The 15,663-nt window shown below is 33.3% G+C and overlaps 1 protein-coding gene across 1 annotated transcript; it reads right to left on the bottom strand.

The window, feature by feature from the left end:
* Positions 1 to 4,878: 4,878 nt before the first annotated feature.
* LOC18447020 (putative CCR4-associated factor 1 homolog 7) lies at positions 4,879 to 6,179 on the bottom strand. Its single transcript, XM_006857122.4, has one exon. It carries the CDS (start codon positions 5,753 to 5,755, stop codon positions 4,931 to 4,933), a length of 825 nt encoding a protein of 274 aa, XP_006857184.1. The 5' UTR covers positions 5,756 to 6,179; the 3' UTR covers positions 4,879 to 4,930.
* Positions 6,180 to 15,663: the final 9,484 nt, after the last annotated feature.

Below are 15,663 nucleotides of genomic sequence, written 5' to 3' on the forward strand. Positions count from 1 at the left end.
GATGTGGAGTCAAAATGGCTTATTAACTCAAGATATCCCTCGGTCAAGTTGTTTTCAATATACAAAGAAACATTTTCAGATTCAGTTTGCTTAGGCTGAAGAGGTAGATGAAGAGAAATTTGAAAGTTGAAACACTTCAGCCAGTTTATGAGCCTCTTCAGAAGATCTGCACCACTGACAACAGGTCTTGGCCAAACCTGATGGTGATACCCACACAATTCCTTCCAAAAAAATTAAAAACCTATTGGTAGGTTTGACCAAACACATTTGTTTTGCATTTCAGATTAGAACATAAGTTATTCAACTAAGATATATTATAAACAAAAGTCGAAAAGATTGCCCCCATTGACAACCTTTGGTGCCAATTGGGGGTTAGTGAAGACTATAAAATTGAACTTGTTTGCCCTATGGGCTTACCATCATCACCTATATCAAAATAAAAAATCTGGATCTAATGCTTAGGACACAATACAAAAGAGACGGTAAAGAACGACTTCCCACGACAGGAGATTGAGCAAAATTATAACCTCTATAAATCCAAGACACTACAGCTTTCTCCAATTACCAGCTAAATTAGATCCTCCAAAACCATATAAAACTTTTGTTGTGTGGTCACTTTGCTAAATGCACTTAGCATTGCTTCAAAAAAAAAAACTGTCCACCCAGCACCCAGGTGGGTCCCTAGGCAGGTGCCCAGGGTCTGGGCCCTTTTTTGTGTAATAAAAGATGCCCCCTAAGGGTATTGTGGGTCATTTTGATCCACAAATTAGACTTAAAACAGTATTGGGGGTACTCTAAACCTGCAAAGTGAAAATAAAATCAAATCTAAACTCTACAAACACCCCAAATCGATTGATTACGCAAATTTCTTTGAATCAAAAAAAGAATCTTAGGTTTGAAGAAGCATCCTAATTTTAGGGTGCTAGTGAACGTATTAGAAAATTATGTCCATGTGCATGTGTCACAATGGAGTATGGATTGGAAAGTTAGAGAATAATACACCAGCGGACTTGTTTATATTTTTTCACTACATTTTCAACGATTTAAAGCTTTAAATGTGTTTTCAAATTCAAGCATACATCTTTGCATGCAGAAAGTGAGTTGGAATACATACAAATGCAAAAAGAAATAGAAAACACAAATATCTTCATATGTGTGTTGGACAGTACATACATGCATATTTTTATCAAATTTTCACCTCAGGCCTAGCCGCCTGCCTAGGGATTGGGGGCCAGGACGGCCTACCTAGGGACCGACTAGCATTTTTTGAAGCATTGATTTCTAGATCTAACCCTCAATCTTAGTGACTCATTTCACAAGATCTTCATCTTGTCCAAGGCCTTTACTGTCATGGAGACCTTTTTATGATCTATTCACCAATATAGAAAAGGAAAGCAAGAACATATACACTTACATAACTAACTCCTCTACAGTGTTTTAAAATGCGGGATGCGGTCCCGATATGGCGATGCAGCTCAATGCGGTCCAGATGCGGGTGCATCACCTCGATGCAGTCATCATCATCACAGCCTTTTCCCTACTAATTGGGGTCGGCTACATGAATCTCGGTCCACCATTTTGCTTTATTTAAGGCCATACCCTCAGTGAGGTCATAAGTCCCTATATCTTTTCAGACTACTTCCAATCACGTCCTTTTGAGCCTACCCCTTGTCCTTTTCAATCCTTTCACTTGAACTAACTCGCACCTCCTAACAAGTGTTGTACTGGGTCGACGCCACACGTGGCAGCCCACCTAAATCCAGTCTCTCTCACCCCGATGCAGTCAATAAATATAAAAACTACCAAAAAATCTGACAAAATAGGTTAATGCATGGAAAACAAAATGAAAGTGATTTATGTGATAGTGCCAACTCAAATATTATCAGCGATTTGGAGACTCTAAATACCCTAATAGAAGACGTTAGAAGTAGAAAGTAGAAACTTGAAGGTAACTTTACAAAAACATTAAAGGACATCATATGCTCAAACCTTAATCCTAATCAACAACCCAACAGCTATGAATGTGTAGACAAATCTATGCTCAAACTTCTTCAAAGTAGTGCCCAATCGACAACCCAACCGACAATGAAAGTAATCCGTTGATTTTGTGCAAAAAATAAAATTTCCACCCAAAATTTTCTCTTTTTTTTTCCAAAAAACACCACAAATGGGGCTGTTTTTTGTGTTTTTCCGTTTTCTTTTTTTTGGGGGGGACGGGGGGGAATGACCAAACTACCCATGTTTGAGGGCACTATTTTTTACCACGAGCGTGGGAAGGCTATGCGAGTACTAGACTCCCACATATGTTGTGGGATTTGCCGCATATGCAGGTGCATCACACCAAAGCGCATATGCGCCTCTAGGCAACGCACCTTGAGTCGCATAGCACATTATGCAGCCACATTTTAAAACAACGCTCCGACATCAATAACGAAAAGCCAAGTGCAACCAAGCATGTTCAAAAAGTCCCAATCCACATGATCATCGACCTTTTGCATATCAATACCGATAAAGTACTAGATATTCCATCTTCCCGTCTTCAAGTCACATTCTCAAGTTAAGGCTATAAAGGTGGACTCAATCCTTTAATCAGATAGACCTGTATTGGAACTATTTTGAGACATCTCATAATATCCTTCCTCGCTATATCATCATCTCGGAAAACACCATGGAGAAATATCAAATTCTCTGCCCCACTGAGTTAAGGCAATAACCCCCTTGAAGGAGTAGCGATGGGGTCCCAATCTTGCAGAACTAAACACTTCTTGTTAGCAAACCATGGGCCCCTCGTTCTGGCAATCTCCATTTCTTCCTTGCTCCCAAAACGGAAAACTAGAAAACCTTCCTCACTATATCATCTTGGAAAACACCACGGCGAAATATCAAAAGCCAAGAGCTTTATCCATCCCTCTTCCGAGAACTTCTGAATTCACCTCTTTTACCCAAAAGTTCTTCTTGAGCCCAACAATTTACTCCATTAAAATGCTACTAAATAAATGCCCAATCAAAGTTGGGCTTCCAACCATTCTGGGCCACATGACACACCCTAAAGAACATGAATATTGTGACTTCCACTTCACCTTGCTGTTAGAATCTACTAGTATTCTATATGATGATACTAGCAAGGGTTCTACCACACTTTATACTAGTCATCTTATGAAAAAAATTGTATTGCAGTCTCCTTAAGGCCACTTGACTCTCGTCTTCAAGAGATCTCCAATGTCAACATACTTATATGGTATTCTTCTCTAATTCTCTCTACTCTACTCTTTTAGCTCTTGTTCAGTTAAAGTTCAATACTCTATTTCTCGTATTTTATTTAACTATCTACTAAATAATCACTGAAAAATTATAACTCAATGCCATGGCCTGATCGTCAATGGTTCAGCAGTCAGCACAAAGGCACAATCAAATGGAAAAAACAAAAAGATGATAAAGAGTTTCTTCATGTAAGGTGATTAAGTAGAAAAAAGGGCATACATCAAGCCATTAGGTGGAAACCATTCTGGAACAAAAGGAGATGACAGTTAAAGCATACCATGACATATTTCTTTGCTTTGACCTGAAGAGAAGTATCATGCATAAATATGGCAAAAGATGACCAATTCCAAAAGTAGGCAATAAATTGTGCACCAAGTTTGAAAATATTTTCGACTATAAAGAAGGTTTCATCCGTATACAAGGACACTAATGAATAAGAAGTAGTGAACTACATGATACACGATGAAAAGCTAAACAGAACCATACGTGGATATCAACACCAATCAAATGTTCAACTCAAGGGCTTGCAATTTCTGGAGTTATAAATGCTTGAAATGAAAACTCAAATAGAATGTCAGATCATAGAATTATACTTTATATCATGCTTTACCCAGCATCCATTCATGGTAAAAAATCGAAGTGATGAAAAACTCCATGACCCTAAAAGAAACATATATTGCTTAGAAATGCATAACATCCAGGTTCTACTCAAAAAGCATGCTCATATATACATACAAATCTGCATACTATTAATCTGCATTCTATTTCTAAGGCTATGTGAAGCATACAATAGTTCAATGGTTCCTTCAATGGGGTCATCCCTTAGTCACATAGTTGACCTTGTTGGATGGGCTCAAACCATACCTACAGATTATGCATACAATAGTTCCCTGTTGGGGTCATTACTTATACACATTTTTAATCTTGTTCAATTGGTTCAAACATTAGTCACATTGTTAACCTTGGATTGATAGGTTTATACCTTAGTTAACCTTGTGCATGTGCAATCCCTTGTTCAACTTCTTAGCTAAGATAAAATGTTTTCACATTTGACATTTCCCAATATCATCATGAATTATACAGGCACTAAGGTGGGGGCGACGGAGGGATTGGTGTCCAGGGCGCCTAAGCAGGATTTGAACCCAAGACCTTAACACCCATGAACCGCATGCCACCATGACGGCAGATTCAGCAGTCTGAATTAGTGAATCATAATAATCTAGAACTCCTAAAATAAGTGAATTACATTTTAGGATAGCTGATTATCTACATCCTATTATATTGAGTACTGCTGAAAGCATTTTTCTTTTGCTGAATCAAACCTAAAAGTTATCATCAAATATAAAAATTTCTTCTTTTTCCTCACTGAATAAAACCAAAACGTATCAAATATAAAAATTTCTTCTTTTTCCTCACTGAATAAAACCTAAACGAACTACATTTGAGCACTACAAATATATGCCAAAAAACCACCACCATTCCAAGGAACAAACACAAATACGCAAAAATAAAAATAAAAATTTCCTGTACGAATGGAAAATTCATACTTCAAAAAGAAACCAGCAATCTATTTGCTAAAGGTTGTACAAGAGATAAAAGGAGCCTAAAATCCACATGTAATCAACAGTCTTTCTATTCATTTTCTTATTATTTTTTTCACATCCTTTACTCAGTTAATACTGTTTCCATTCTCAACCCCTAGACCATACAAAACACCAGCATATTTCTCAGTCGATCCATTAAAGAACGACTCCTTCAACTTCCTGAAGGTACAAGAGGTGAGCAAACTATCTGATCCAGCTTGGTGGCAAATTCCAATCCTCTCCACATCGAGCAATTCAGCAAGCTTGTTCAATCCACCATGAAGGCTATTGCAAAACTTCATCAGATGCTTGATATCATACACAGTGGGGAAATACATATTGATCAAGCCAAAGAACCCAGCTTGAGTTTCAGGCAAATTCTGGCAAGTCAAGAGCTTTAGCAGATACCCAAAATCGTAACCACTGTGAAAAGTGACCCAATGAACTGTATCATTCAAAACTATGCCAGATGACATGAGAAGCTCTCCAAACCTTTGGGCATCAATCCCCTTCTCGTTGTTCTTCTTAAAATCGATCCCGCTTTGCCTGAGCAATTCTATAGAATCATTCGCATAAACATCTTCAAGGACATTGAATTCCCTGAAATTGAATTGCCAGATATAGAACTTATCGGTTCCACAAGTTGGGAGATTGCCGTCTTCATCAGAGAAAGTTAACCCTAACTGGATCAGTTTGAGCATGTCCACGTTTGCTTTTAGGGTTTTGTAATGAAAATCTGAACTGTTCTTGAAATTACCAACAGGGCGAAGAACAATGCCTGGAAACTCTGTATCCATAGCGATGTAGGGGTAATCATCAACTATTTCACGAATCAGCGCAAACTCATCCTCTAGGTTATCGCCCCATACCTCTCTAATCAGGATCGTCTCGTTTTTGGGCAAGATCGACATTTTTCTTAAGCAGTTGCAGAGAAAGAAACCCTATAAATCAGGGTAGTTCCAAGCGGTCTCACCAGTGAAACCCTTCGTCAAAACAGAGAGGAAAACCCAAAAGGGACGGGAAAACATCCGAAACCCTAACGGATCTGGCGGAAGCTGAAGCCCTAGCTCTTCTGGTGCAGCGAAAAACAGAGAAATATGGGAGAAAAGAGGCCGAACGGGGGCGAAGAGTCGCAGAGAAGTAGATCTGAGAGGTGAGAAGCGAGATCAACCGCGAACGAGAGCCCTGAAACTAGGGTTGGCGCGGCGATCTCTGGATCTAGGGTTTTTTTTTAGAGAGAGACGGAGGCGGTGGAGAAGATGAGACAGGGCTCTGTAAGGAGAGCTTTTAGAGAGAGAGATTGCATGGATTCGTAGTAAAAAAATTCGGCGTCTTGAAGGCCGAATAAGATTGAGGGATTTTAATCCCGTCAGGGTTTTTAGAGAGAGAAAGAGAGAGGGAAGAAGAGACCCGCCTTTTTAGAGAGCAAAAGAGAGAGGGAAGAAGAGACCTGCCTTTTTAGAGAGAGAAGACGACGCCAAAACCAACAGGGGGCAAGGCGGCTGCGAGGACGCAGTTTTGGTTTTCTCTCTCTATAATTTTCTCTCTCTAAAATCTCTTTTCCCTTATTCTCTCTCTAGGTCTGTCCTTTCGCACCCACTAAGAGAGCGTTTTAGAGAGAGAGAGAGGGAGAAAAGGAGGCCCGAGACGATGGCCCACTTCTGTTGAGGAAACAACGTGGTGGGCGCCGGTTACGAGGATTTTTTGGTTAAAGAAATGACTGAAATACCACGGCTATACTTGGAAATATCTAGAAGGACCTTTATTTTAGATACCGGAAATGCCCTAGGTTATGACTGCCCCCGCTTATAAAGTTAGAAACCTAATTATGGCTAGAATTGGTAACGAAACGTATTTTGAAATCATTAAGGTGAGTTTGTTCGAGACACGTTCCTCAAACCCTTGCATCCCAGGAGCAAGCCGCATCTCTAAGTTTGGAAATCTCAATTTTTATTTTTATTTATATTTATGAAATTAATTTTTGAAAAAAACAATATAAATTGAGCACATACATATTTTATATATAATAAATTTTAAAAATAGATGGTTTAGATTATTTGTTATAAGACAAGAGTTCTTGCCTACTAGGGACGATAAGACTTCTATTTTTTTAAGGGTTTTAACACAAAACATAAGCATTCTAAGTATTATTTTTAATAAAATTGTGTAGAGGTGCCTAAGTGAAATGATCTTATTAACAATTTTACAAGAGGTATTCCCTACTAGGGACGAAAAGACTTCTATTATTTTAAGGGTTTTAACACAGTATAGCCTACTAGGGAGGAAAATACTTCTATTATTTGAAGGGTTTCAGCACAGTATAGACATTCCAGGTATTATTTTTAATAAAATTGTGTAGACGTGCCTAAGTGAAATGCTCTTATTAACAATTTTTTATACAAAAGTTGAATGAGTGCTGTTGGCGTTTAAAACTAAAAAGAATAGAATGTTTACCTAAGTTAAAACAATTTAAGGGGCATTATTTGCTGTAATAGTATTCATTTTAGTACAAAGAGGTTGCGAAGAGTTTTTGCCGCTAGACGCAAAATCTCACAAATAAAAAGTCGGTGTCAACATTTCATAAATTTTATTTTAGACTATGGGTCTAGTCAATGATATATTTCGAACTTCTCAATTTTATATCTAAAAGTTAATAATAACCGTACTAAAAGTAAATGTTCTTATTACGACAACTTCATACTTAGAGTAAATGGCCTTATTATATACACGGGTGTAATTTGTATAATGTTGAAGTTCTAAACAATCAAAATAAACCGCACTTTCAAATAGTGTGGAGAAATGTGGTTTCAATATTGAAAATATTTATGATAGCATTAAAATATATTTTTATTTTAATTATAAAATTTAAACCTTAAAAATGGTGTAGATCGAGCATATCTACAAAAATTTGAAAATCTTGAAAATTGATGGTCCAAAGATACGTTACAAGATTCACTATTTCCAAAACTTGAAATCCATTTTTTTTTCTAATGTCCATGCATCTTGATGTTGAGATGATCAATTTCAGGATATTTGAGCATCAAAACAACCTAGAGAGGTAGACTCTAATTTCATTGTTTGGAGCCTCAGCTCTATATAAACTTTTTCCTAGATATATATATATATATATATATATATATATATATATATATATATATATATATATATATATATATATATAAGTGTTAGAAAACTAAAAAAAAAATGAGAATAATCATCTAGCGACTCTAAGGTGATTATCAAAATTTCAAATCAAAAAAATATTTCCGAGTAGGTATCTGACCAAGAGAGTAGAAGTAAACTATGCCCTAAATGAGTATAGTATATGTGCTTTATAAAATTATCTGAGGTCTCTCTCCACATATTTTGGGCAAATATTCGAAATTTCTCGGGCTTTAAAAAACAGCATGCCATGTAGGGGTGGCAATGGGTCAGATATGGGTTGGGTTCAGCTAGACCTAGACCCAGACTTGAATGTATTCGGGTCTAGGCTTTTTTACCCAGACTCAACCTGTCGGTTCCAAAGTTTGACCCATACCCGTACCCTAGTTGCGCCCATTTCCACCATCACTATGAGCTTCTTCTTTTTTTCCCCCCTTTTTATTGTCTTTGTAGACACCCCATTTTGAATTTGGTTATTTTTCCTCGTTTTTTTATTTTTTTAAATTTTTAAATCCCTAAAAATGTCTTAGAATTGCCTAGTATACCCTTAGAGACCATTCAACCCAGATACACTACAGTCTACCTTTTCCTTTGGAACATAGTCCCAACCTTCTAGAATATCATAGAGAATCTCTAAGATAATTCTAAACCCTAGGAAACCATTTTAAAATCGAAAAATTTATCCTAAACACTAGAAAATAAGAAAAACCGACTTAGATATAAGCTTTTGGGATACGAATGATCAAGAAAATACGAAATTTGGAATAAAATCATTCCTGAAAAATTAGGCGACTTTATCTTAAACTCGTGTTTAAACCAAAAGTATGCAAACGCCGCGCTTTGTGGAGTCTAGGCCTCTTGACCCGATAATCTCAATTTTTATATAGAAATCCATTGGAAATCATTCTCAATTAACTTACCACTGACTTTTGAAGCCTATATAATAGTTCTATTCAGGTCATTCAAGGGGGGACAAACTTGAGATATAGAGACTTGATCCCCCAGAGAAAACCTAGAATTAAGAACCCTATGGCTCAAGAAACCTAAACCCTATCTTCCTAAACGGATTAGTGTCCTGATTTTTTATGAAAAATATAATTTTGGTAAAAAATCCCAAAAAACTCAAAACACCCCCAAAACATATAAGAATTGTTTTAAATCTACATGTATTTTTGTTATATTTTCGCATAAAAAAAGTAAAAATAAATAATATTATAAACATAATTAGGTTTCGAAAAAAATGATTAGGCACCTGTGAATTTCTCCCTCGTATTTTTAGCTGAAGTTCTGAAACCCGAAGTTAGGACGAGAATACCCCGAAGGGACTCTTGCCTCACCTCCTTCCCTCGTTAAAATGAAATATCTTATCTTTAGAGCCAACCGGATTTGTTTCTCTTGCCTCTCATTCGATCAAAACATATTTATCCCTATGGAGAGACACCCGTGGCTAGATGGGGTTCTCCTTTGCCTTCCAACAAAAAAAAAGAGGCCCTCTTACCCTTAGCATGGAGTTTTAACTTTAATTTTAGATCCTCGAAGCCATGACCTTAGACCTAAGCCACAAAACCCTAAATTTAATTTTAATCCCTCTCAACTATCTATAGCCGATATTTCCAGCAGATCTCATGAGGAAAAGCCCACTATTTTTCAAACAAAAAAGTGAAGGCAAGAAAAAGAGGCATCTCAGGCCAATCGGCCCCGACAAGTAAACTTTTCCTTCTTTTCTTCTTTAATTTCAATTATTTTGATTATTTTATATCGACTTATTTTTTTCTATATTTTGACGAAATGATTGTCCTGGCACTGCCAATGATGTGGAAAGGAATTGGCATTTCGAGGTTAATTAATCTTTAAATCATAATTCGACTGCTCCCACGGCTGTTCTATGAAAAATTTAATCAACTAGTTTTATAGCGATAGGCTAGGGGATCTCATATTTGAGATCTTATCGATTTCGTGCTGTAAACAATCTTATACCCATGTTATTAGTAACAAGGTCACACAATCACTTGCCACTAGATTTTAATCCGTCTGATTTGTCGTTTAATAGCTGTTTTATTTCCAATAGAATTGGACTCGGACCCAGATCAGAATAGTATTTGGATCCAAGTTTTAGACCTAGACCCGACCAACAGGTCCAAATATTAAACCCATACTCGGATCCATATGGGGTATACCTGCCAGATCCTATGTAGAGTCCGGGTCCATTGCCACCCCTAATTGCCACGTTATAAACGATGGTCGACTCCGGATAGGGTTGGCTTCTGTCTAATGGAAGTTGACCATATATAATATATTAGGTGGGGGAGCAGTTGGAGTAAAATTTTATTTTTCCAATTTTCAATGGTCATATTTTTGTATGGAATGGGTGGTGTGACATTTTGTGCAATGGTTTCCACGTTCTTAATGAAGCATAAAACGCCTTTCGTAAGAACCTCAAGAAAAATTTATTATATGCAAAATGATGTGCTTTGCCATCGAGGACCACTCCAATGGATAAATATAACAGGTGTATATATTCATTGTTTGGTTTTATGATAGCTAAATTACCACTTTTTTGCATTATAGGTTTTTTTTTATATTGTAGAAATAAGGTACATATCTTTACTTGAAAAAGTAGTTTTGGTGTCGAAAACCTAATAATAGTTCTATTTTTGTCCCTACATGTAAAAATTTTAATTTGATAAAGGTTATGGATTGAGTAGATCTATAAATACATGAGAATCTTGAGAATAGACGGTCTAGATAATTCATTACAACATACATTGTTTTTAGGACTTCAAATTCTTTTTTTTTTCATATTTACACGTCTCGAGGCTTCTCCAATATTAGAACATACTCTTATAGAGGATTTTTGATGCGCACCTTCAATAATAAAGTTCGTGACTTCACATTTCTTCATTTTCTTAAAAAGACTAAAGGTGTTACATGCTTATTGTTAGGTTTAGTGGCAATCAAAGGGAAGAAAATGATATAGATTACAACTGCATTTGTGGAGGAAAGGTTACAATAATCTACTCAATTCATATATTTGGATGGTGTAAGAAACTATCTTTCAAAATAAGTGTCAAATTTCACCGTCCAATAAAAAAGATAGTTTGGAACATCGAAACCTTATATTAAAGGTCTAAATAGTCTTTTGCATGGAAGTAATTTGGAACATTGAAACTTATATTTAGAGTCTAAATAGTCTTTTGCATGGAAGTAATGTGAGGTGTCTGATTTTATAAAGGAGATCAAAGGCAAATAATACAATGCTAAAACCAAGGGATATACATATTAATCTCTTTTGGGTCAATGGGTTGTTGGAGTAGCTGTCTTCTAGAGAGAGAGGTGTAGGGCTTCCAAGAGAGAGAGAGAGAGAGAGGAGTGACTTGTAAGAACCAAGACTTCTCCAAGAAAGGGAGGCGGCATTCCCATGGATTTGGGTTGATTTAATATCTAGGTCTTGAGAGTAGGTTTAAAAGAGAGAAATCGTATGGTTTTGTCAATATTTAGAGCGAAGTATTTGCAAAATACTACAAAACACATATAGGTGAAAATGATTTGTGATTTCGTCTATCCTCATCACCCTCTAAATTTTATCGCAAGACACAGTTGTTCGATAGTATTTCAATTTTCAATTTTTTTTATAAATCAGAATGATTTGAAATTTGGAGTGTCTATTTATAAAAAATAGGAGAATCTAATAAAAATATACAAAAATAAATTGAAGAGCATAAATTGATCAAAATACCCCCGAAAAGTTTTGGGGGTATTTTGATAAATTTATATTCTGCGAATTATGTTTGTCATATTTTTATTAGATGCGCATCATTAAGATGTATATATACTCCAAATTTTAGATCATTTCGATTCGTAAAAAAAAAACATGAAAATTGAAACACTACTGGACAACTGTGACCGTACAATGAACTTTGGACGGTGATTAACAATGACGAAATCACTGTTTATTTGCGCCTATAGGTATTGGGAAGACTTTTCCAAAGTATATATATTCTAATACAAAATTGTAATCTTCAATAACATGGTAGAATTCAATGTCGATATTTTAAACGTAACCCTTTTATGCGACCCATGTAAATCTAATTGTTGTGGTGTGCCTTTCATATTTTGTTTTATTTCTTATACTCAAATTGTGGGTGTATTCATGCATCTTGCATTGAGAATATTTCATGACAACCGTGACCGTACAATAAAATTTTTATGGTGATGAATAATGGCGAAATCACTGTTCATTTTCACCTATAGGTGTTGAGAAGACTTTTTCGAAATATATATATTCTAATTCAAAATTGTAATCTTAAATAACATGGTAGAATTCTACTAAATCTAATTGTTGTGGTGGGCCTTTCGCATTTTGTTTTATTTATTATACTCAAATTGTGGGTGTGTTCATGCATCTTGCACTGAGCATATTTTATACACAAATCTTGAGTGAATCCCAGGATTTCCTCGGCATGAAAATGATATAAAGGAAAAGTTTGTATAACGTTGCAACCTTAAGATGTAGAATTAAAGTACATCTAAAAAATCCATCATAAAAAGTTGTTTTGGTATTAGAAAACTTTCTAATTAATCATCCCGACACCAAGATGTATAAATATGAAAAGAAAAAAAGATTTCGAGTCTTACAAGTAGTATATCTTGCAATACATTATTTGGAATTTTTATTTTCAAGATTTTCAAGTGTTTATACATCTACTTGATTTGAACTATTTTTACAGTTTAAGATTTTATAATTAGATATTCAAATAGATTCTCATGACATTCTAAGAATTTTCTACACCAAAAATATATTTATGATAAAATTTGGAGCTGTCCTGGGCCTTAATTTGATTATTTAAAGTTGCAACCTTATACAAACCACACCCTTATATAAATTAACACTAGTAGCATGCACCTGCATTGTAGGTGTTGTTAAAATGCTTTTCATAATGAAAATAAATTTACAAAATTTAAAATGAAAACATATAATGAAATAAAAATTAACTAAAAAGTAACTGATTTTCACGCATATAGGGAGAAAGCGAAAGAGACAAGTAATACTTTTTATAGTGAAAGAGAGGAGAAATACTTGTTATAAAAAAAAAAAAAAAAACAATGATTGAAATACTATTTGATTGAATACATAAATTTTATGAAATGAATAAATGTCAAATTTTAATATCTCAAATTAAATAACATAGACGTGATATTATTATAATTATTAATTCAATTATAGAAATATTTATTACTTATGAAAATAAATTTATATTATATAATTATTCATAGCTTATTAAAATAGATTAATATGAAGATTAATATTATTTAGTTAGAATTCTAATAGTATTGCATTATTGTTATATCTATGACTTTTTTTAATTATCAAAGTATAATTATTATTATTCATGTACACATACTTATCACATTTATAATGCCGACCAAAGGTATCTTTGAAAATAAAAACTTAATGGGGAATATATTTTTATAATAATAATATTATTAATGTATAGTTATATTTATAAGAGAAATGACCTTATGAGACCCTCCCACACCTATGTATGTAAGACCTCAAATGATCACCATTAAATTTAGCACAAATCTCTAGAAAAATCAAATCCTATACTTATATAATAATTTTTCTAGAGATTTGTGCCAAATTTCATGGTGATCCTTTAGGGTCCTACACACATGGGTGTGGGAGAGTCTCATAGGATCACTACTCTATTTATAATGATACAATATATAATTATACTTACAATTATTTGTGTAATAAACATGATATTTAATAAAATATTACAATCATACTCTTGTTGTTTTTAATTAATAATTATAGTTATTTTTTTTATATGAATATTACAACAGTTTGGAATTATAATTAATATAATCAAATTGATTATATATCACCATGTTAATTATTGTTGAAAATTAGTATTAGTTGATATAAAGTGTATATCATAATCTCCACTAATGAAATTATAGTACATAAATATATAATAATAAATATTATAAAGTTTCAATAACTTTAAATTTATGCATATCAATATCTATAATCATGTTAATTATTATGAATATAAGTTTTCATTTTAATATATTATGTTCATTAATTCCTTATATTAATTGTAACACATATTTTTTAATGAGAAATGATCCTATAGGACCCTCCCCCACCTATGTGTGTAGGACCCCAAAGGATTACTATTAAATTTGGGACGGATCTATAGAAAAATCAAGTTCCACGCCCAAGTGATAACTATTATAGAGATCCGTTTCAACTTTAATGGTGAACATTTTGGGCCCTACACATGGGTAGGAGAGAGTCCTATAAGATCATTACTTATTTTTAATATATGTAATTTGTTATTACTAATAAACGATGCTAATACATCATTGATGTAAGTGTCATTATATTATTATAATTAATTATTATTCTAAAATTAATAGTATGCTGATCAATTAATTAAAGTATATAATTGTCATTATTGTTACAATAATATTAGTTATGAAAATAAACACAACAATTAGGAAATATTATTATTATTATTCAAATTCAAATTACTCAACCACAAGTAATCAAGACCGATGATATTCTTATGTATTTCTTATCCACACAATAAATTATATTAATAAATTTAATAAATAAAATATATTTAGGTTAAATGGAAAGCATCACAAATAAAATATGGTACTAAACTACAATGAATAAAAAAAACTCATTTTGTTACTTAACATTTTAAAATGATATTTTAAATTTGAGAGCGTCTAGAGATCTATGATTAACTGATATAAAACTACAACAATATAAAACCATAACAATTAGAAATACGATTATCATTATTCAAATTAATCAACCACAATTATTCAAGCCAAAAGATGTTATTTTTTATTTCTAATCCACACAATAAATTAAAATTATATATTTTAAAAACAAAATATAATGAGGTTAAATAGAAAAAAACACAAAAAAATATAGTACCAGACAATAATAAATTAAAGAAATTCATTTTATTATCTAAAATTTTAAAAGGGTGTTTAAAATTTGACAGCATCCAGAGATCTATGATTAACTGATGTATTCTTTTTTATTTTTGAATCACACAATAAATTGCATTTAAAAAATATAATAAAATTAAGTAAAAAACAACACAAATAAATATAGTACCAAAAATATAAGAAATAAACAAACTCATTTTGTTATCTAACATTTTAAAAGGGTGTTTAAAATTTGATATCTATGATTAACTGGTTTAAAACCAGAACAATTAGAAATTATCATTATTCAAATTACTCAACCACAATTATTCAAGCCAAATGATATTCGTTTTTATTTCTATCCACACAATAAATTAAATTTACGTATTAATAAATAAAATATAATGAGCAAACAACACAAATAAATATAGTACCAAATTACAATAAATAAAAAAAACTCATTTTGTTACCAAAAATTTTAAAAGGATGTTCAAAATTTGACAGTGTCTAACGATCTATGATTAATTGGTCTATTGGCCGTAAATCACAATCTGGCAAAAAAAAGAGAGTCAAAATTAGAAAAAAACAAAATAAAAAATAAAAAATTAAAATAAGATAGAAAATAAAGAAAAAGATTTTAGAAGGAAAAGTGGTAGATATTGTATCAAAAAAGAAAGAAAGAGAAACACAGATACATATGGAT

The sequence above is a fragment of the Amborella trichopoda genome, chromosome 12 (assembly GCF_054954075.1).
Source record: "Amborella trichopoda isolate Santa Cruz 75 chromosome 12, AtrichopodaSantaCruz75HAP2 v2.0, whole genome shotgun sequence".
NCBI classification, from domain to species: Eukaryota; Viridiplantae; Streptophyta; class Magnoliopsida; order Amborellales; family Amborellaceae; genus Amborella; species Amborella trichopoda.